The 24,187-nt window shown below is 33.8% G+C and overlaps 1 protein-coding gene across 5 annotated transcripts in view; it reads right to left on the bottom strand.

The window, feature by feature from the left end:
- The window catches only part of Ccdc146 (coiled-coil domain containing 146), a 142,114-nt gene that overhangs the window by 117,206 nt on the left and 721 nt on the right, over positions 1-24,187 (bottom strand). For all 5 annotated transcript variants that reach the window (XM_048786186.1, XM_048786190.1, XM_048786188.1 and 2 more), the window contains exon 2: positions 1,205-1,382. In XM_048786186.1, coding sequence (XP_048642143.1) covers positions 1,205-1,372 — 168 coding nt within the window. In that variant the 5' untranslated portion in view covers positions 1,373-1,382. The remainder of the gene's footprint in view (positions 1-1,204; positions 1,383-24,187) is intronic.

Below are 24,187 nucleotides of genomic sequence, written 5' to 3'. Positions count from 1 at the left end.
GCAGCATCCCCAAAAGGTTCATGTTTTGAAGATTTGGTCCCCAATGCAGCAGTATTCAGAGGTAGGACTTTTAGGAAGTGACTGTATCATCAAGGTGCTAACTCTATCAATGTATTAATCCATTGATGATTTCATAGCTGAATTGACTATTAGAATGTGGGCTTGAAAAGAAGTAGGTCACACTGAGGGCATGCCTTTGAAGGGTAATTTCGTCCCTGAACCCTTTCTTTTTGTCTGCTTTCTGGCTACCATTAGGTGAGCAGCTCTATTCCACTATCCCTCCCCACTATGATACTATGCCTCTTTACAGGCCCGTAGCCAACCATGAACTGAAACCCATGAAACTGAGCCAAAATAAATCTTTATTCCTTTAGGGTGTGCATGTCAGGCATTTTGTCACAGTGACAGAAAGCTAATGCAAAATACTTAAAGTTAATAGTCAGGAATTCAGATGTCCTCTAAACAACTTCTTCTTTTTATTTTTTTTTTTTTTAATCATAGCTCACAGGCATGATGAAATTAACAGTTCTCTATGTGTTCAGTTAATTTTTTTAAATCCAACTCTTCTCATAAATGGGTATTTCCTTTCGCTTTACAAAAATCAGAAAATAAGAATATGTAATTGGTCATACCCGCCTTTTTGCTTCTTTGCAGATAGGAAGCAGATGTCAGTGTTCTACTTCAGTAACTACATTTAATCAGGTTAATAATTTTCTATTATTTTGTGACAAGATCTTTTATCTTCATTGCATGAAAGTAAATTTTATATATAATTAAATATTTTTATTTCATGTATCAATCTATAAAATGTACTTAACCAACTACATATATGAAAAATACTTTTTGTGCTTTAAAAATATCAAATCCTATACTACTGCACTAGTCCAGAACTATATGACAAGCTCTTCAGATGAAAAATCAGGACCCATTTTGTTTTAGAGAACTTCAAACTGTATACATTGTCTATAGGATATATGTAATAAAAAATTTTGATGAGGGGCTGAGAGAATAGCTCAGTGTTTGAGCACTTGAATAGTGTGCTGAAGACCCTAGGTTTAATCTCCAGGATACACACACACACACACACACACACACACAAAAAACAAAACAAAACAAAAAAACCTTTTTTTTTACTTCATCTGAATTTTTAAGTAGATGATGATTCAGATTGTATTATAGTAATAATTATGCAAAGGGAATATACCTCATTCAGACAAATGAAAGCTGGAGTTTCAGACAAATCCACGAACCGCTCATCTTGAATGTTAATTGTGGGCACTATGGCATAGGTGAGGTCTTTTTGAACTTTTTCATCCTCCTCTTCCTCTTCCTCTTCCTCTTCTTTTTCTGTGTCTGTGGAACTATCTCCCATTTTCTCAACTCTGAAATAAAATCATTCCATATTCAGTTATTTATAAGTTTCTTTGCTTATTAAGTAAAATTAATGAAAAATAGTAAAATTAGCTAAACTCAAGTGGAACAAGCTTTTTTAAAACTACATTTTAATTATATGAAGTAATGGAATAAGCTGGTCTTTAATGAAACTGCAAATCAGAAAAGCTAGCTATAATCTTATTAACTATAAAAGGCTGCTCTGTTACAAAGATTCTTTTTCTTTATTCTTTTTTTTTTTCCCTACAGTGCTAGAGATTGAACTCAGGGCTTTGAACATGCTAATATTCTACCACTGAGCTGTGCTCCCAACCTCAGATACGTTCTATTATTATAGTAAAATCCATAATTCTAATTTTAAAAAATCAGCTATTGTCACATTGATTGAAAAATAAAATATATAACTAGAACATAAGCTCCGTGAGGGAAGAAACTAGGTTTCTGAGTTTACTGAACACTCAGTTACTATTATTAAATGAATAAATAGATATAACCTTTACCCTTAAAACAGAATACAAAATTAATTCCAATTATTTTGAAAAAATATAAACCAATAGACAGGCTGAGATGTGGGAATGAGAACGTTGAGGCTAGGCAGAAACAGGCTCTTGAGCCACGTTTAGGGAAGGAAGGAAGAGAGCCAATCCCATTCAGCAACATTTGTACTGGTGGCAGGGCTGGTGGGTATCTGATGTCAGGCAGTAGACTCTCTGCTCCACATTTACGCATACAAACAAAAGAATTCCAATAAGAATGCAAGTTCATTCCAGCCTAGACATTCTTGAAACATGTTGGCAGGGACCTTTCCAGCTATCCCATTGGGTTAATTACATTTTACTTTCTGATACCACTGTAATCACCTGTGCATACTTTTGTGGCCACCCTTAAAGTACTGTATTATAATTTACTATTTTTCATTTGTCTTTCTAAATGAATTATTTACAACAGAAATTATATTTATTTTTCCATGGAGCTTCAACACCTGGCAAATAACTCACAGGAATGTGTGCAAAAAACACATTGATGGGACAAACAAGGTTGGCTACTCTTCCGATGACCAAATAATATTGCCAACTGCAAAAAATTTCCTTGATTTTTCAGAAATAAAATGCTAAACCAATGAAGTAACAATGATTGCTTCAATTTATTAGAAAGTTAGTCCACAAGTAAAGTTTCAGAGGAGAAAAACTGAAGTTCTTGTGTGATTGCTGTGCACAATTGCTATTGACAGCTTTGAAAATTTTCCTTCCCCAAATAATATTGGCAGGCTACTTACATAATTTGCAGGGCCCAGGGCAAAAAAGGAAATATGGGGCTCCCTGATAAAAAACAAGGGAAATGTAATATGAAAATTACCAAAATGTAAAATTTTCCTTTAAAAATATTACCTATGAAATGTAATAGGGGTGCTAGTGAGACACAACAACCCAAACTTACAAATCAGCAGAAAACACTTTTGGTGTCATAATTTTCTATAATAAAATGAATAATAATGATATTTTGATTAATCATAAGATTTTTCTGGCTCACTTTTCTGCAAATTCATTTAGTATTTCCCCATTAATACTTTTTGCAACTTCATTTTCAGTTGACCTAATTGAAAGTGATGTCAGTTGCTCTTGGGAAATACAAGATAACCAACAATTTTTGGCAATTTTTAATTTTGAAAAGACTTCCTTGCAGATGCATCTGTTGCTGGAATTATTAAGAGAATTTACAGGCTGTGACAGTATTTGGATAAATTTCTGATAATCATTTCAAAATTCATAACACTTAGAGCTGGTAAGTCCCATAGAACAATTTTTCTAAAATAAGAGTCAGTTTCATGTGTGAACTTCTTTTTAAATGTAAATTTATTCAATATTCATTTTAATGTTTCCTGTGACATCCCATGTAACTTGTGGAGGTTATGCAAGAATCTATATATGGCTTTATGCTTAGTATCTACACCAAAACACTCCCTATGCATTCTATTGGTATACATTCAATGACAAAGTAAAAATAAAATTCTTGGTTTAGTCAAAGCTTCACATGAAAAGTGTTTCTTTCTTTCTTTTTTTTTTTGTCAAATGCAATGCCATTTAAATTTCATTTTTATTTCTAAGCATGGATACATGGATATTTGATTTGTAATGCTGTAGCCGTTTTCAAAACTGATGATTTTTAAACTATGATGAATTCTTAGGAACTCCCTGATATGCTTTATTGCATCCTCCATGTGTTTGCTTTTATTTTGTGATAATTTACTTAAAAAATATTTTGCCTGAGTGCCAGCAGTTCCTGCCCTTAATGTGCAATGCCACATGGACAAGTTCTGGGAACCTGCCTCCCACGTTGGGTCCCAGAGCTGTCCTCATAAAAAGCATGAACATGATGGTTGGAGCTTCCCCTACTACTTCTGCTGACACTGCTGCTTCTGCTGCCATTACTGTCATCATTGCCACTAATTTGGACCCAGCCATTTCCAGTTTTTTGCTATTATAAAAGTGTTGCAAAGTATATCTATTTACCTTAAAATGCATTTTAAAGTCTCCTGGAACCTTGATAATTAAAATTAACTTTGAAAGCCAAGGTTGAGGTAATCAAAGCACTGTACCTTTAAATATGGTACAGCTTACCTGGCCAACAAAATATGGTTACTATATTGAATTTGGACAAATTTCTCAATTTGCTGAAGTTTTCAATTTCTATTGTCTTGAAACATTCTAAATATTTAGAACAGGTATAGCATTTTACATAGTGAAACAACTAAAAGACACTTTAACAGGGTTCTGATAGACATTATCAGACAAACTTCGGCCCTTAGAATAAAATATTTAGGCATAAATTTAACCAAAGACATGAAAGGGCTGTACATTGAGAACTATTTTTAAAAAACAGTGATGAAAGAAATTATGAAAACATAAATAAAAAGAAAGAAATCTCATGTTCATGGATCACAAGAATTAATAGTTAAAGTATCCACACTACCCAAAGTAATCTACAGATTCAGTGCAATCCCTGTCAAAATTCCAATGCACTTTTTCCAAGAAATAGAAGAAAAATCCTAAAATTCTTCTGGAATCATAAAAGATCCTGACTAACCAAAGCAACCCTGAGCAAGAAGAAAAAAGCTGGAAGCATCATACTTCCTGATTTCAAATTACAGTACAAATCTATAGCAATCAAAATAATATGGTAGTGGCATGCACTTAGGCATAACTTTAAACATTTAAATATTAAAAACATTTTTAACATAGACCAATGGAACATAACAAAGAGCTCAGAGATGAACCTATGTATATACAGGCAACCAATATTCAAGAAGGACACCAAGATTTCAAAATGACAAAGGAGAATCTCATCAATCAATTGTGTTGGGGAAACTGGATATCCATGTGCCAGAGAACAAAACTATACCACTATCTATACTATTAATAAAAATTAACTCAAATGGATTAAATGTTTAAAAGAATTGGAAAAAAACACAGAGAACAGCAGCAACAAAAAAAACGGATTAAATATTTAAGATCTGAAACTATAGAGCTCCTAGAAGAGAACATAGGGGAAGGGTTCCTTGATGTTGGTCTTGGCAATGAGTTTTTGGATAGGACACCAAAGCACAAGCAACAACAGAAAAAATAAACAAGTGGGATTATATCAGACTAAAAAGTTTCTGCACAGCAAAGGAAATAACCAATAAAATGAAACAGCAACTTGTGAAATGAGAAAAGATTTGCAAACCATATATCCAATAAAGCATTAATATCCAAAATATACCAGGAATTTATAAAACTGAATAGCAAAACAGAGAAAAGCAAAAGCAAAATGTGATTGAAAAACTAGACAGAGGATCTGAACAGATATTTTTTCAAGATGTAGACATGGCCAATGGATACAAGAACAGATGCTCAACACCACAAGTTATTTTGGAAATGAAAACCACAATGAGTTATAGACTCACATCTATTAGGATGGCTACTTAATACAATACAAAAACAAAAGATAAGTATTGAAGATTATATGAAAGGAAGGGGATTCTTGTACACTGTTGGTAGCAATGTAAATCGGTGAAGATGTTATGGAAAACAGTATGGAGGTGTCTCAAAAAAATTAAAAATGAAAGTGCTTTATGATCCAGAAATATTACTTCTGGGTACACAGCCAAAAGAATTGGAATAAAGATTTTAAAGATTTATCAGCATTCCCATGTTCAATGCAGTGCTATTCACAGTAGCCAAGTTATAGCATCAACTCAATGTCTTAACAGGTGAGTAATAAAGAAAATGTGGTATTTTTACATAATGGAACACTATTCAACCTCTAAAAAGAGGGGATTCTGGCATTTATAACATCATGCATAAAGCAGAGGTTATGTGAAGTCAAATACAAATACTATATCATCTCATGAGGGGAATCTAAAATGGTCACACTCATAGAATAGGATGGTGGTTGCCAGTACTTGTGACAGGGAGAAATTGAGAAGTGGTGGTTGAAGGGAATGGTTATGCAAGATAAATACATCCTGGAAATCAACTATTTATCATAGTGTCCATGGTTAACAATACTGCATAACTATACCTACAATAACAACAATAATAAAAAGGCCAGGAGGAAACCTTGGAAGATAATAAATGTACTCGTGTCATTAGTAATGATGATGGTTTCATGGGTCTATTCTTATGCCCAAACTCATTGATGTGTGCCCATGAAATATGTACAGCTTAGTGTGTGTGTGGTACTGGAGACTGAACCCAGGATGCTCTACCACTGAGCCACATCCCCAGTCCTTTTTGTTTATTTTCTGACAGGATCTTACTAAGTTCCCAGACTGGCCTCAAATTTACAATCCTCCTGTTTCCGTCTCCCAAGTTGCTGGGATTACAGGCATGTGCATCCATACCTGGCTATGTATAGCTTTTCAATAAAAAATTAGAGCTTTATAGTTATACATAGTTGTTGGGTTTATGTACAACTTTTAATATGTCAATCATACTTCAGTAGAGTGGTTAAAAGAAAGAAAGAAAGAAAGAAGAAAGTAAGAGTGAGTGGGAAAGTAAGAAAACATAATAGAGACAAATATAAAAGTCTCTGTTAAGACCTAAATCACTAATTAAGCTAATTAAATAATAGGAAGGAAAAGACTTAAGTGGATAACAAAGTTTAATGGGTAAAACAGAAAATATTCAAGGATTAGTTAAGATAGGATTGCAAAATCCATTGTATTAATATTACCATGCTGCAGGCAATATGATTGACAGCTATAAATAAACAAATGGGAAAAAATACATTTTCAGGCTACAGTGATATAAACTAGAAAATGTTTATAAAATGCCTTGAATTCTTGGTGTGGGAAAAACTACACAGCTATCAGGTGTAGTGATTCTAGAGACTTATATGTCCAGAATACATAAATCAATGAAGCAAATGTCTATTAAAGACCAAGAATCTACAAATATGCAAACAACTTATCATCTGAAGAAGAATCAAGGCAGGGAAATAACTAGTTTTGTCATTCAAGTTAAGGTAAAATAAGCCCATAGAAAAAGCAATGTTCTTAGGCAAGTAGATAAAGCTAACAAACAAACAAACAACAACAACAACAACAACAACAAAAAACCCAATCAGTTGCAGCCTGGAATTTAGACTTTCATCTGGGGGTCTTGGAAGCCATCACTTTTTTTTTTTTTCAGAGAGGAGTTAACCTGTGTTGTAAAGATACTGACTGGTGACACCAAGAGGAATGGGTTGGAAAGAATGTGAATCTGGAGGTAAGGAGACAGTGTAGAGGCTGGGAACCAACCACTGTGCTGTAAGAGAAAGATCCTGTGGTGAGTAAGACCAGACAAGGGCCCTGGCCTCAGGGAGCTTGCAGACTGGTGGAAATTAATCAAGAATCAGAAACACAAACTTCAAAAATTTATAACTGAAATAGGTGCCAGGAAGGCTTGGACTGGAGAGGCCAGTAGCCATGCAGGATGCACTTGCAGGGGGTGCCACTGCTGGAAGACTCTAGGATGAGCCCTGAGTTGAGACAATGCTGCAGGAGTCTGAAAAGAGAACATGGTCTGATAAGGCCTTCCAGAAAGTGGAGGACATGAACCAAGCTTCCACATACATGCTTTTTTTTTTAAGTTGGACACAATATATTTATTTATGTGGAGCTGAGGCAGGTGCTCTACCACGGAGCTATTGCCCCAGCCCACACACATGCTTTTGATACACACAGAAGCAAAAGGCCAGCGAAGGAGAAAGGGAGCTAACTATCAAGGTTTGGTTCCATCTAGCTCCCCTATTCTTCACACTTCATCTAGGGGTTAAGATAAAAGCCAAAGTAGGAAGCTTCCCACAGAATAATTAAGCAATAGGCATTACGGGGAAGGCCTTGTTTTGTAAGACACACCACTACTTCCTCTTCTTTAAAACTAAACATGGACAATCATCATTTTGTTTTGATTTTGAACTCCAAAGATTTTTCTTGACAGTTTCGAGGAGTATGTACAAAAAACAAATAACACATGCCCCAGAAAACAGGTCAGGATACACAAACAATGTGACTTTCTTACGGTGAGATGGCAATGCTCCAAGAAAGATGTTGTAAGAAACCACAGTCTTTCGATATCACTTGTCGCTGGACAAGAACACATTTTGCTCATTTTAGAAACAACAAAGTATAATTTAAAAGTTAAATGTGTTCTGTTTCTCTCCTATGTCTACATGCAACCTGATCATTCATCATTGTAATTTAATTCTTCTAACTTCCCTGGAAATAGGATTGCATGTGAATCCCAGCAGCCCACTTCTGTAGAAGGTTAGCTGCGTGACTGTTTCTACAGTGATTCAGAGTCAAACCTCTTGGAGGAAGGAAGAACTCTAGGACATTTCAATTTATTTATTTATTTATATATTTTGTTTCAGTTTCCTAATATATTTTTAAAGACAGAAATGTTGGAACAGGATTTCAAAAAATGTTTAACAAATGCATCTCAATCCTGTCAGTATATGGTTTGTGTTCTTATGTATATTTTTCTTATGTAACATTAAAAGGCTCCATTGAAGGCCTATTTTAAGAGCACTCTGGTCCACAATATGATAGGCTTAGAATATTGGACAACCAATCTGACATGAGGCATGCCTCAGATCCACTCAATGGACAATAATAGCAGATACTACCAACTTGGCAGTCCTAAATGCAACAGATAAATGTACTGCATTTATTCATATCTAGATACTTTGTTCTAAGACTAATTCTTACTATAGGAAGACAAAATTAGGCTTGAAACATTTTTGAAGATATAGATACATGTGTTAAAAAAGAGATGCTAAAATGTTTTCTCAAAGATCTGATAAACCAAACCACAACTTCTTTTCTGTTCAAAAAAGAAAAGAAAATATCCTCTCAAAAAATGGTTTTGTAAAAAGCAAAACTATTCAGGCACAGGTTAAAAAAAGAAAGAAAGAAAACTCTAGCAGTAGGTATGTAAAGATAAAATTTGTCTCATTATTGAAATGTTCAAGTAACAATCTGGGTAAGACCACCTTTAATTACACACACACACACACACACACACACGAGAAAGGAAAACTCTGATAAGAAGCTCTAAGTGCACATGTAGCCATTAAATGTTTACATGTATTAAACGGTTCAATCCTAAATTATGTGCATGTACAACCAATGAGGAATCTGTTACTTGCCCACAACCATGGAGAGCCCAAAGCTCTATAACAGGTTAAACCCCCTCCCTGGAAGGGAAGCATGCTCAGTGCACTTGATCCTGGTTCTTCTATGCACTATCCTCTTGCCTCCCTGTGCCCACTCCCACTGTGTCCCAAGCACAGATCCAAGAAAAGTTCACCTTCTTTTCAAAGGTTATGTATTTTTCCATTTTTTCTTTGAAACCTACATAGCCAAAACAAGCTCTGAATTAGTCATTTCTGAGTAGACATAATATATTGTTGGGTTATGACAGAGAAGCACCATACATGTGGCAGAATTGTCATAGAAACAGATATGATTTTGTCTCTAACGTATATTCCTGATGACCCTTGTCAACATGAAGGCATTCCTGCCCAGTGGTGACCTGCTGTGTACCTATTAACAGTGTTATATAGTTCTTACAATTTAAACAAAGCTTTCCTTCATATTATTTCACATAATCCTAACAACAAACATATACCACAAGAATTATCTCCATTTTGTAGATGAGAAAACTGAAATCAAAAAGGGTGAAGGATGTACCCAAGATCATGCAACAATAAATAGAAGTATTTATTCAAACTATGTCTCAAATCCCTTGCTTTTTTACATTCTATTACCTTTAAGACTCTCTCTTGGGTCTTAGCTAAAGAGCAAGGGTAAAGGCAGGCTGATGGAATCCAAAACCTGTCACTGAAACAGTACAGGGTTGGGACTCCTTTAGCAAAGAGCAAGCCAACATAGTGTAAATCAATCAAATACAAATTAATTCTGGTAGAGCAGTGATGATTAGGCAGCCATGAGGTGGTTAAGAGTGAGCTGAGCAAAACAATGGACCATAGAGCTTGTTGCTATAGTTACAAACAAAAGGAAAGGCTTCACATCTACACAGTGTGGCAAGAAACACTGGTTTCATATCTGCAATAATTTACAGTCCTTCTGCAAGTCCCGTCAGGCTTCAGAAATTCAGAGTGCCTGAAAGGCCCTATCAGTTCCCTTAAAAGTTTCCACATAATTTAGTAGTGAGCAGAGGCTAAGAGTTCCAAATCCTGTAGGAGGTTTGGAATGCCCAAGTAGGTCCGCAGCTGACACTCTTCCAGGTCTGTGAAGCAGAGATTCTACAAGTTTGAGAGCAATTTAGAATCAAATGTAGGCCACTCCTCAATCTTGGTATGAAGATAACACATTTGAAAAACTCCACCATCCTTTTTGCTTGAATTTTTAAAAATAATACCAGAAAGTACACTTACAATGTTATAATAATAGTCTATATATCTTTTTTAGCAAGAAAAATGGATTTAATTATTTACATACCATGGGAGTTGACTAAGAAATATGACTCCTGGTGGCAGTTAGGATTTACATCTTATATACCATTTTAACGGGGCCTGGCGGGGGCAAAAGGGCATTTTTGAGAGAACAAATCACTTTTAGGAAAAATCAGCGGAACTTTAGGAAGATAAATGGGAGATCTCATAGTTTTTTTCCTTTATTTTTAATTGGTTCTTTTAGTTATACATAGCATTAAGATTCATTTTGACATAATTATAAAAGCATGGAATATAATTTGCTCCAATTCAGTCCTCAGTACTTTCCCTTTCCCTTCCCTCCTCTCTACCCCTGTTCCTTTTCCTCTATACTGGGTTCTGCTATTTACTAATAATTTTTTTGTTGGTTATTTTTAGTTAGGGTCTTGAGGATATTCATAATGGTGTGATTCACTGTGGTATATTTATATATGTACATAAGAAGATTAGGTCAGATTCGTTCCACTGTTCTTCCCTTATCATATCATCCCTCCTACCTCTCCCTGCATCCCTTTGTCTACTCCACTGATCTTTCTTCTATTTTGATGGAATTTTCTAATTAAGAAATTACTTTGCAAACCTGATCCTTCAGCTCTCCTTTTCTCTTCCTCATTACCTGGTTAGGGGGGATGTTATACCTAGATGGGTCTGTTTCCTTAGCAAAGAACTTCAGGAAATATGAATGATCACTGCTTCCCAGCTGCAGCAGCCAGGTTCTTCTCCAGGTTTCTACCTTTTTCCACCTCCTCCTCTGACTTCATCTGAGAGTGGAATTAGTGGCTTTAACTTAGTCTACCAGGATGGCAGCATGGGGTAATAAAAATGACTATTTTTTGGGGGGGGGTGGATACCAGGGACTGAACCCATGAGTATTTAACCACTGAGCCACATCCTCAGCCCTTTTTATTTTTTAATTTTGAGACAGGGTCTCACTAAGTTGCTTAGGGTATTGCTAAATTGCTGAGGCTGTCTTTGAATTTGTGATCTTCCTACCTCAGCCTTCCAAGTTGCTGGGATTACAGTCATGCACCACTGTTCATGCCCTGAAATGACTATTTTGAAGTTCAGTGATACAGCCTGCAAACTCATTTCTCCCCTTACTGTGTGATCCTGGGCAAGATATTCATCCTCTGAATGGCTATTTCCTAAACCATAAGATGATTTAAGAGTTGTAAAGATTAAATGGGACAATGCACATGATGTCTCAGTGCAGAGCCCAGTTTACACTCCTCAATAAAATGTTAGCTCCCTCCCACCACTGCCTCATTCTTTTGCCTTCATATATAATGTTCTTTATCTTATTTTGATGGGGAACAAATAAACAGAAGTCAGTCTGGAGCTGGAACAAAGATTTCACTAATAGGTAAGCTAGAAATGATAATTGGTTCTCTCCAGTATAAATTTGTCCATTTGTCCTTGGAAGTCCTGATCTTCAAATCCCACTGTAAAATATTTAAATGTAGGATAAGAAAGACTGGAGAGGACATTGAGTTTTTGATAAAGAGAAAGGGAGCAACACATTTTTTTCTTAAAAGAATGCACGTCAACTTTGAATCAGGGGAAGAGCCACCTTAGATAATAAGATGTTTCCTCTTCGTTTTCCACGTGTACAAATTTTACAGTCCCCTGATTTGGTTGTATAAGTATTTCCTTATCTCACCTGAAATCATAGGCTATTTAATGACCCCAATTTAGGTCTCATCCTAATAGGAGGATAGGAACAAGAAATCAGGAATTGAATTTTAAAAAAACAGCTTTATTGAGATATAATTTATGTACAATAAAAGTCAAGATTTTAAGTATATAATTTGATGAGTTTTTTTTTTTTTTTTTTTTACAAATGTTGCCATCACTATCACAAACATTTCCATTGCTTTAAAAAGTTTGTGTTCCTTTACAGTCTGTCTCCCATCCCACTCCCTTCTACTCCTGTCCCTCCTCTTCATCCCAGGAACTTGAGAACCACCAATAGTTTTGCATTTTCTTAAAGTTCAAATAAATAGAATCTGTGATGAAGTGAATGTTTGTGTCTCCCAAAATTCATATGTTAATATAAAATCTTAATGTGATGTAAAAGATGGGGGCCTTTTAAGGGTAATATGGGTGGAGCCTTCATGAATGGGATTGGTGGCCTTAAGAAGAGGCCCGAGAGCCATTTGGCTTTCTTTCTGCCATGTGAGGATACAATGAGAGGTTGGCAGTCTGAAATCTGCAAGAGGGTCCCCACCTGAACCTGACTATGATGGCACTCTCATCTTGCACCGCTAACTTCCAGACTGTGAGAAATAAATTTCTGTTGTTTATAAGTCATCCAGTCTACGGTACTTTGTTATAGCAGCCTAAACTAAAACAGAATCATAATGTCTGACTTCTACCACCTAGTGTACCTTGAGATTTGCCTACATTGTTGTGATTATCAATATTTAATTCTTTCTATTGCTGAGTTCAATTCCATTGTACACCAATGTCACAATTTATTTTCCATTTGACAGTTGATTGACATTTGATTTGTTTATTTCCAGTTTGGGGCTATTATAAGTCAAGAACATTAAAGTACAAGTCTTCATGTGGCTATTTTAATTTCTCTTGGGTACTACAAAGGAGTAAATTTCTGGGTTATATGGTAAATGTGTTTAATTTTATTATTTAATTTTAGTGATTGTACCTTTTTATAGTCCCACCAGAAATGTGCAAGGATTTCCACTGCTCTACATCCTTGCCAATCCATGGAGTTGTATTTTTAATTGTAGATATTCCAGTGTATGTATATAGTACCTTAAGGTTTTAATTTGCATTTCCATTTATTATGCTGAGCATCTTTTGACATGTTTAGTTGCCATCTATATATCTTCTTCAGTGAGGTGTCTTTTAAGGTATCTGGTCATTTTAAAAAATCTATTGTGGGGCTGGGGTTGTAGCTCAGTGGTAGAGTATTTGCCTCGAATATGTGAGGTACTGGGTTCAATCCTCAGTACCACATAAAAATAAATAATTAAAATAAAGATACTATGTCCATCTATAACTAAAAATATGTTTCAAAAAATCTTTTGTTATTGAATTTTAAAAATTCATTATATCTTTTGAATGATAGTTCTTTTTCTCGCAAATATTTTCTCTGTCTGGACTTTCTAATTCTCTTCACATTCATTGCTTTTTACAGACATTTTTAATTTTAACAAGGTCCAGATTATCAATTATTTCTTTTATAATTATACCTTTGGAGTGTATCTAAAGCAACTTCATCAAACCCAAAGTCATCTAAATGTTCTCCTACATTTTCTATAACTTTCATAGTTTTGCATATTTTTTAGGCCTATGAGCCATGGTAAATTAATTTTTGTAAAAAATGTTAAGATCTGTGTCTAGATTTAATTTTTCTTTCTTGTGGATTTCCAGTTGTTCCAGCACTATTCCATTCCGATCCCCAGTGTAATGCTTATTGTCAAAGATCAGTTGACTATATTTATTTGAGTGTATTTCTGGACTCTCTATTCTGTTTTATTGATTTACTTATGTTTTGTTTTGCTAATAGTGCAGTCTTCATTATTGGTTTTAAAGTAAGTGTTGTATCAGTTGGACAGTTGTGCTTTTCCTTTAATGTTGTGTTGGGTATTCTGGGTCTTTATTTCTCTGTGTTAAGCTTCAGAGTGAATTTATTTAAATCCACAAAGTAAGTTGCTGAGATTTTGATTGAGATTACATTGAGTCTATAGATAAATTTGGGAAGAAGTTACATCTTGATAATATTGAATCTTCCTGTTCATGAACATGGACTATCTCTCCATTCATTTAGTTTTTCTTTGCTTTTGTCAGCAGAATTTTGTATTTTCTCATATTGATCTTGTACACTTTTTGTTTTATCTATACATAATCATTTCATCTTGAGGGGTTCTAATACAAACAGTATTTTGGTTTTTTATTTCAAATTCCACTTGTTCATTGCTGTTATGTAGCAATTTGATTAACTTTTTGTATATTAACCTTGTTTCCTGAAAATCAGTCATTATTGGATATTAGCTCTAGGTTTTTTGTTGATCTTTTTCAGATTTTCTACATAAACAATCCAAGTCATCTGCAACATAATTTTATTTCTTCCTTCTTAATCTCTATGCCTTTTATTTACCTTTCTTATTTTATTGTTATCATCTAGGACTTCCAGAAAAATACTAGAAATGAGTAATGAGACAGGACATTTTTAACTTGTTCTTGATTTTGGTTGGAACGTTTTTAATTTTTCACCTTGAAGCGTGACATTAGCTGTAGGCTTTCTTACAGATATTCTTTATCAAGTTGAGAATGTGCCCTTCTAATCCTTGTTTACTGAGAGTTTTTTTCTTTTTAATCATGAGTGGATGTAGAATTTTTTCAAATTAATTTTTTTCTATTGATACAATCATATGGTTTTTCTGTTTTTTAGCCTATGGATGTAATGAATTACATTAATTAATTATTAAATGTCAAATTGGCATTGCATACCTAGGATAAATCTCACTTGGTATCAGTGTATTATTCTTTTTAAAAACTTTTGGATTGAATTTGTTAAAATATTTTTGAGGATACTTGCATTTACATTCATAAGATGTATTGGTCTATAAGTTTCTTTTTTCTTAATGTCTTCACCCTGGTTTGGATATTAGGGTAATGCTAGCCTAAGAATGGTTAGAAAGTATTCCCTTTGATTCTATCTTCTGAAATAGGTTGTAGAGAATTGCTATAATTTTATCCTTAAATATGTGATAGAATTTATCAGTGAGTTAACTCATCTGGGCCTTGTGAGTTCTTTTTGGGAAGGTTGTTAATTATTATTCAATTTCCTTACTAAATATAGGCCTATTTGGATTGTCTATTTCTTCTTGTGTGAGTTTTGGTAGATTGTCTCTTTCAAATAACGGAGTCATTTCATCCAGATTACCAGCTCTGTGTATACAAAGTTGTTCATAATACTCCTTTATTATCTTTCTAATGTCCATGGGATCTGTGGTTATGTTACCTGTTTCATTTCTGATTCCAGTAAAAAAGACAAGTAATTCTGTTCTTGTCTTTTTTTCTTAGTTTGCCCTGCTAGAGGCTTGCCTAACTTTATTGACCTTTTCTAGGAACTAACTTTTCATTTTATAGATTTTTCTCAGTTGATTTCCTATTTTTAGTTTCAGTGATTTTCTAAACTACTTCTTGGTTAATTTCTTCAGTTTACTTTGTATTTAACTTCCTCTACTTTTTACAATTCCCAAAGGTGGAAACTTAACTTGGGATCTTTCTTCTTTTCTAATATATGCATTTAAGGCTACAAGTTTCCTTCTGAACACTGATTTTACTAAATTCCGCAAATTTTGATAAGTTGTGTTTTCATTGAGTTCAAATTTTGGAGGGTGGGTACTGGGGATTAAACTCAGGAGCACTCAACTACTGAGCCACATCCCCAGCCCTATTTTGCATTTTATTTAGAGACAGGGTATTACTGAGTTGCTTAGCATCTTGCTTTTGCTGAGGCTGGCTTTAAACTCCTGATCCTTCTGCCTCAACTTCCCCAGCTGCTGGGATTACAGGTGTGCACTACTGCACCCAGCTCAAATTATTTTTTAACAGTTGAGCATTCTTTGGTCCATGCGTTATGTAGAAATGTGTCAATTTCCAATTACCTTGGGATTTTCCAGTTTTCTTTTTATTATTGCTTTCTAGTTTAATTCCATTCTGGTCCGACAGAAGATGTTGTTAAGATTTCTATTCTTTTCAATTTGTTAATGTGTGTTTTATGGCCCAGAAAGTGGTATCTTGGTGAATATTCCATGAGAGTTTGAGAAGAATGTGTGTTTGATGGTTATTAGAAGAAATAGTCTTTAGATGTCCATTATATACTGTTGATTCATGGTGGTATTGAATTCAAGGATGTCATTATGAAAGCCCTGCCTGCTGAATCTGTCTATTTCTGATAGAGGGGCATTGAAGTCTCCAACTATGATAACAGACTCTAGTATTTCTCTTTGCAGAGTTCTATCAGTTTTTGCACCATCCAGTTTGATTCTGTGTTGTTAGGTGTCTACATGTTAATGATTAAATCTTTTTGGAGAATCAACCCTTTTATTATTATGAAATTTTCTTCTTCATCTCTGATAACTTTCCTTGCTTTGAAATATTTTTTGAAATTGATATAGCCACTCTTTCTTTTTTTTTTTAATTAGCATTAGCATGGTATACTTTTTCCCATCCATTTAATTTATGGGTCTTTAAATTTAAAATGAGTTCCTGATAGAAACCTACAGTTGTATCTTGTTTTTTTTTTATTATCTCTGGAAATATGTCATAATTGGTACATTTTCACCATTGCTGTTCAAAATTATTGATATAGTTAGATTAATAGTCATAATATTTGTTATTGTTCAATTAATTGCCCTTATTCTTTGTTCTTATTTTTGTCTTCTACTCTTTTTCAGTCCTCTGTGGTTTTACCTGAGCATTTTATATGCCCATTTTTCAGTATGTCAGTAACACTTTTTTAAAAAACAAACAAACAATAACAACAACAAAAAACTTGCTTTAAGTGGCTAATCTAGATTTTGCAATGTACATTTCCAACTAATCCATATTTCTTTTCAAATAAAATCAAACTGCTCCACCATATAAAAACAAAATAATTATAATTTATATTATGCATTGTATCACTGCTATCATCCATTTCAATTATATATGAACATACATTTGCATGATTATATATACATAAGCATACATAATTGTTGATTTTTCAGACTGTTCAATTTTTCACTTGGTAAGATGGAGGAGAGACTTCCATGTTCCTTACATGTGGAACATGAAACCAGAAGTTCTTTTATTTCCTTACATTGCCAAATTTCATTGTGTAGACATGCTGATTAGGAATGGCAAGAATATGGTACTAACCACTAAGTGTAGATTGTTTTTTTTGATAAAAAAGTGGAGGAAGTTTCCATCTCATCCAAGTTTGTGGAGAGTTTTGATTAGGAATTGTTAATGTATTTTACTAAGTACTTTAAAAAATTCATTGAAATAATCATGTTTTTCCTTTTTTAAAAAGTGTGAATAATGATTTACATTTTTTTTTTAAATCATGAAACTTATCTTACATTCTAGAGATAAATTGTACTTGGTCATTATGCCTTCCCTTTTTCACATATTGCTGGATTTGATTTGCTCATAAGATGTAAGGATTTTGCATCTATGTTCATAAAAATATTATGTAGTGTTCTGGCAATATCTATGATTTTCTTATGAAGATAATGCTGGCCTTGTAAAATGAGTTCTCAAGAGCTGTCTTCTAATTTGGGGTAGATTTTATGTGGAATCAGTATGATTTTTATCTTAAAATGTTTAGTAGAATCCACCTGTGAAGCCATCTGCTTCACAGATGGTTTTTTTTTTTAAATGGATGATTTTTAAAAACTCATTTTTAATTTACAGGGTAAAAATCACTTTTTGTTTAGTTTTTTAACTTCTATCAAATGCTTATACTCACATAACAATCAACATACAAAACAGTTTCTTCCTCTCCTCAAAAAAAGAAAAATATTCTCTCATGCTGCCCTTTTATAGTCAAATTCTACCTCCACAAATAACCTCTGGTAACCAATGATTTGTTTTTCATCTTTTTTGTTTTGCCTTTTCTAGAACATCAAGTGGCAAGACCAGATAAAGAAACTAGAATAAATAAACATGTCATTTAAAGTAAGAGAGAAAGTAGATTTGCAAAAGAACAAAATTAATTTTCTAAAAATGAAAATGCAGCCATTGGGATGATAACTCAGTGTAGGTATTAAATACTGTATTAGCAAACATTAGGAAAGAATTAGTGAATTAGAAAATAGATTTGAGGACATTATCCAGAAAATGAAGAAGCACATATCATGTGAACACAGTTAAGGCACATGAATGATAGTAGAAAATTTTCCAATGTATATCTAAATAAGAACTCCAGAAGTAAAGACTGAAAAAAAGCGGGGAGAGGCTTTGACTTGGTAAAATGTTTTCAAGGTTTATCTATTTTGTTGTATGTACTATCACTCTATTTTATTACTGAGTAGCATTCTATTATACAGATATATGTCAGTTTGTTTTTCCATTCATGTTTGAGGGACATTTGGGTTGTTTCAAGGTTTTTGACTATTGTGAATAAAGTCTGATAATTTAAGGTTAGTATCTGTTTTAGTCAGCTTTTTTGCTGCTGTGATTGAAAGACCCGACAAGAACAATTTTAAGGAGGAAAAGTTTATTTTGAGGCTCACAGTTTCAAAGGTCTCAGTCCATAGTAGGCTGGCTTCATTCCTTTGGGCTAGAGGTGTGGCAGAACATCATGGTAGAAGAGTGTGGCAGAAGGAAGTGGCTCACGTGATGACCAGGAAGCAGAGAGAGAGACTCCACTCATCAGATATGAATATATACCCCAAAGGCATACCCCCAGTGACCCACATTTTCCAGCCACACCCTACTTGTTTTCAGTTACCATCTAGTTAATCCCTGTAGGGGATTAATTCACTGCTTGGATTAAGGCTCTCCTAATCCAATCACTTCACTTCTAAATCTTTTTGCATTGTCTCAGACATGAGCTTTTGGGGAACAGTTCAAATCCAAACCATGTCTGTATCTGTTGATTGTCTTTTTCCTTGAGAATTGGTCAGGCTGAAACCAATACCCAGGAAGTGTTCTGAGACCTTGGTGGTGTTTTTATTGTAGCTCATTTCTCAAAGCATTAACTGCTTCTTTGGCACATTCCATGTTTCTGCAGGAGTGGAGTTGACCTTGTTGCTTGTAAAGTGTCAAACATAGAATCAAGCCTTACCTTCTCCAGCTCCCTCCTGTGTTACCCTACACTTTCATTTTCATGAATCCTCTTTATTAGGGCCAGAAAGACTGGGATTTCTTACAATTTTGCCTGATGCTGTCATTCAGTTCCACAGAATTGGGGCTGCCCATGAGATAAAGTAGCAAACAAACAAAAAAAAAAAAAAAGAAAAAAAAAAGAGAGAAGGACATGAGCATCCCCTCCCCATTCCCACTCTTTCCCAGATCCTCTATTTAAAGAGTCAGTGTTTTCCTATTCATAAATATACTCATGGCCTGTCAGCAGCAGTACAAATATGCTTGGAGCAGAGCCAACAGAACAAAACAAACAGGAATTTCCCCACTCTGTGTTGTAGAAGCCCCTTCTACAGACTTTTCAGTTCAGCCCATGTTGAAGTAAAAGCCAGCAGTTAAAGGAAGAAAAAAAAAAATAAGGAAAAAAGAAACTCATTGGTCAAGTCTTAATTCTGTGGGTTTTTGGGCCAGAGATATTCTTTTTGCTATTCCTTATTCATATTTTATATGCATTCTTCTACATGAATGAATTGCTTTACATAAAAGATATGAAGCAAAAACAAAATAAATTAAAATTGAAAACCTGGCCCCATGACCACTAAAGTTGGTAAGGATCTAAACAAAGGAAATTCAAAGTTGTTCTGGAGGAATGCTATCATAATCTGGAATTTAAAGGATTTTCACAAGGAGAATTCCCACTCAAGTGGAGCTAAGAATAAAAAAATACAAGCCACTATAGAAAATAAGCCACCATAAGGAGTTTGCTTATGCAACAAAAGAGAAATAGTGACCCTGAAACAGATATAACAGAAAAATTTTAAATAAGTTTAAAATAGTTAAAGAGGAAAGGTGAGATAAAGAAACTACAATATATAAATAGGTCAGTTTAAAATAAGAGAAAGTAGATTTGTTTAAAAAAAGTAAATTTTCTAAAAATGAAATATAGCCAATGGGATGATAATTCAGTGCAGGTATTAAACACTGGATTAGCAAAGATTAGGAAAGAATTAGTGAATTAGAATATAGATTTGAAGACATCATCCAGAAAATGAAAAAGCACGTGTCATTTGAACACAGTAAGGCACATGAATGATAGAAGGAACAATTCTAATATACATCCAAAAGTAAAGACTGGAAGAAGTGAGGAAAAACTGAAGATTTACAAATTGAAAACTTCAGGTAAAGAAAGCTGAATAAATAAAACTCATAATTTTACACTGATACCCAATCAGAAAAAGTCATTAAAAAATTTCTAATCAATATCTCAGGAATACCAAATAAAAAATTCTCACAAAATTTTAACAAGTTGAATATAGCAATTTTTATAGAAAGGAGAATATAAGATGACCAAATAAAATTAATAGAACAAACAAAAAGTGGTTCAATATTTGAAAAATCAATCATTTAATACACAATATCAATAATTTTAAAAAGAAAAACTATAGGACCATTTTAATAGAAGCAGAAAAAGCATTTGACAAGATGCAAAATGTTCATTCATGGTAGAAAGTCTGAGAAAATTAGGACTGAAACTTCCCTAACCTGATAAAGGACATCTATTAAGTCTACAGGACACAGTTGTTGAAATACCAAATGTCTCCCCCATATGATTGCAAAGGAGACCATGATTTCTACTTTCACTGTTACAGTTCAGTATTGTAGTGGCAGTCTTAGCCAGTGTGATAGCACTAGAATTGAAATACAAGCCATACAGATTATAAAGGAAGAAATAAGAGTGTCTCTATTTATAGTTTCACATACAGATTTCAAAAGGGTCTATTATATATTCATTAAATGCTTCTCAGTACCATTACTTCAGGTTTTTGAGTATTGATATTTTATTAGAATAATAGAAAATCATAAGATAGATTTCTTTAAAGTAGTTTATAATTCAGAAAGTTTAATTCTTATGACTTCCTTCACTTAAACAGAAATAATCTTTTCTTTTGTTTATATTTTTTTCTGAAAACTCTCTTATGCCCTCTGCTGTCCATTTTTTAACATAAATCAATAAAATTCATTTAGATGATAAAAAGTCTTTAATTGAGTCAGTCTTAGGGAACAATATATGCTGAGAAACATATTTTTTTCCCTTATTGTAGTAAGCAACATATGACACAGCTAGACCACTCCTTGGTATTTATTCTAAAGAGCAAAAGTCAGCATACTATAGAAATACAGGCATATCCATGATTATAGCTGCACAACTCACAATAGTCAAACTATGGAACCTGCCTTGGTGTCCATCATTAGATGAATGAATAAAGAAAATGTAGTTTATATACAGAGTGGAGTTTTATTCAGCCATAAAGAAGAATAAAATTTATCATTTGCAGGAAAATAGATGGAACTTAAAAACATTATGTTAAGTGAAATAATCCAAACTCAGAAAGTCAAGGATGGTATGTTTTCTCTCATATGTGGAAGCCAGAGAGAAAAAAGGTTGGGGAAGAGAGGAACCTCATGAAAACAGAAGAGAGACCAGTAGAGTAGAGCAAGAGGAGCAAGGGAAGGGAGGAGGGGAGAAAATGGGGAGGTGCTGGGGAATGAAACTGACCAACTTACATTTTTCTATTGTGTACACATACAAATATGTAATAATGAATCTCACTATTATGTATAATTATAAAAAGAAAAAAGGAAAACTTTTTTTCTTATTATGTTAAATATGTTCACTATTGATAACATGCAAAAAAATGTAATCACTCATAATCTCATTGCTTAGAGACAGCCACTATTATCAAGTGGTGTATATCCTCTTTCTGGAATTGTTTCTATATAATATAATTTTATATGAAATTCATTATTATTACAGAATTGGAATAATACTATATATACAATTTGGTATTTACTGTTTTTACTTAACATTTTATTATGGAATATTTCTCATACCATTTACTCAATTTCAAAATACAATTTTTAAATTGTTGCAAAATATTACAACTGTTTACTAATTTAGGTAATGCTCTCTTTTAGAGGGGTGTTCAAATTGATGTGACTCTTTCCTTTTCTAAGTAGCACTGTAAAACAAAATTCATTAACATTCCTTTTTCTAGGCTTACATTCCAAAAAGCACAATTTCTGGCCATAGATACACATATTTTTAAGGCTTTTCATGCTTATTGATGAAATGAAAAGTTTGTTTAATGCATATGAGAAGCATACGTTCATGACCATGGGAATGGCTTGTTTAAAACTGAAGAGATAAAAATATCTTGCAAGTAAACTACAAACAAGAATAAAACATTATATCTGATACTCTATTTATGAAGTGAATATTTTCTTCTTTTCTCAAAGGTGTCAGAAATTAGGACTTTTTTGGCAGAATGGTAAGAGGGGCAGAGCTTCTAACTGCTTAATCTTAATGTTTCTCAATCTGTTTCTTCAACTATAATGCAAAAAGAATAACAATTGTCCTCCAAAATAAAGAGTGTTTTGTGAGGATACAGTGACAAGATGCAGGTGAACATGTTTTGAAAACTATAATGTCATACAGATGGAAAGTACATTCTTTATTAGTCACTCCTGACATACAGACAGATTTCATACTCATTAGGCTGTTTTACATAAATCTTAATATCAATAATTTTCCAAATTCTCAACCTCACATAATCATGAAGTATTCTCTATTTTATTAACTTTATTTCAAAATAGTGAAATTACTTCATTACATAGACAATTATGGCTCAACTGCCAATTCCATTAACTTAGTTTGTCTCCAAAAAGGAAAAATAACCATATAAGTAATTACTTATTAAGGATTCATATTTCATCTAAAAATATCTAGCACTTCTGCAGCAAATTTGAGTGCATTCTCAACTTGTTTAATCCAATTCCTTTTTAAATTTTCTTTTGAAAAATTTGAAACTTGAAATCAATGGATTTGCCTGTTGGTTTTCATAAAAAGATACTTTGAAGATTAATCTGAATAATTATGACCAAATTATTCATTCTGTGGGCCTTTGCAGAACCTAAAAGCTAGCACCTATTATGAGTCTTCATTAAATGAACAATATGGAGGGAGGAAGGACTAAGGACAGAAGAAAAGGGAAACTTAAGAAAGCATTGAATTTTTAAAAAGGTGTTACCAGCAAAGAACCTGTAACTAGGACTCAGGAGAACTTTAATCCAGTCTCTCTTTTCACTCTACCACCATAGCTCCCAAGAACTCTGGTCATTGCACTTGGGTAAGGGCTACAATTTTTGAAAGCATTCATTTTCAGCACTTGTGTTTCATTAAACTTTATTGTTTGTTGGTGTCTTGACTAAGGAATTTATGGGATGATTTGTAGAAGGAGAGAGGCAGAGAAAGAAGAGAGATCAGGCAGATAAAAAGGAAATAAGTCTCTCACCCCCCACCCTCTTTTTTTTTTTTACCTTCATAAAATAATAAAATAGAAAAACAAGAGAGACCTTATAGAGTCACTTAGTACAATCCATCTTTACCTTAACATAGAAGAAACAGGACCATGTGATGCAGATAAACCAATGGCAGAAACAGGAAAATAATCTGACCCCTAGATTTATGCTTTTTCCACCGAATCTGGTTGACCCTCTCCTTTTTAGTATTTTATTTTAGACCTCAAACTGAGGATCTTTTGTAATCCAAGAGAGCAATGCTGTTCTCAAAATAAGTTCTGATCTCTCAAAACTGTCTTGGTAAGTTAGAATCAATGTTGTCCCTAAAATAAAAATACAGAACCTTACATTGCAATTTGTAGACTGTGCACTATTACCATCCTTTATCTCATTTGATCCTCTGAAGTAAGGCAAGGAAAATATCATTGTCCTTATTTGAAAAGCGAGCATTTTATTTGAACCCCAAAGATATCCAATGATTGGAGTAAGGTCACTTACATCAGGGAGAGCCAGGACTCTAACGCTAGTCCTATACTCTCTTCGCCACAGAAGAAGGAGTTTCCTTAAAAGGCACCAATGTTACTCTATTTCTTGACACAGGATTCTCCATCCCAGGGGGACCCCGCCCCCC

The sequence above is a fragment of the Marmota marmota genome, unplaced genomic scaffold (genome assembly GCF_001458135.2).
Source record: "Marmota marmota marmota unplaced genomic scaffold, marMar, whole genome shotgun sequence".
NCBI classification, from domain to species: Eukaryota; Metazoa; Chordata; class Mammalia; order Rodentia; family Sciuridae; genus Marmota; species Marmota marmota.
Note: the sequence above shows the minus strand (reverse complement) of the source record. Positions and strands in the feature narration are given on the sequence as shown.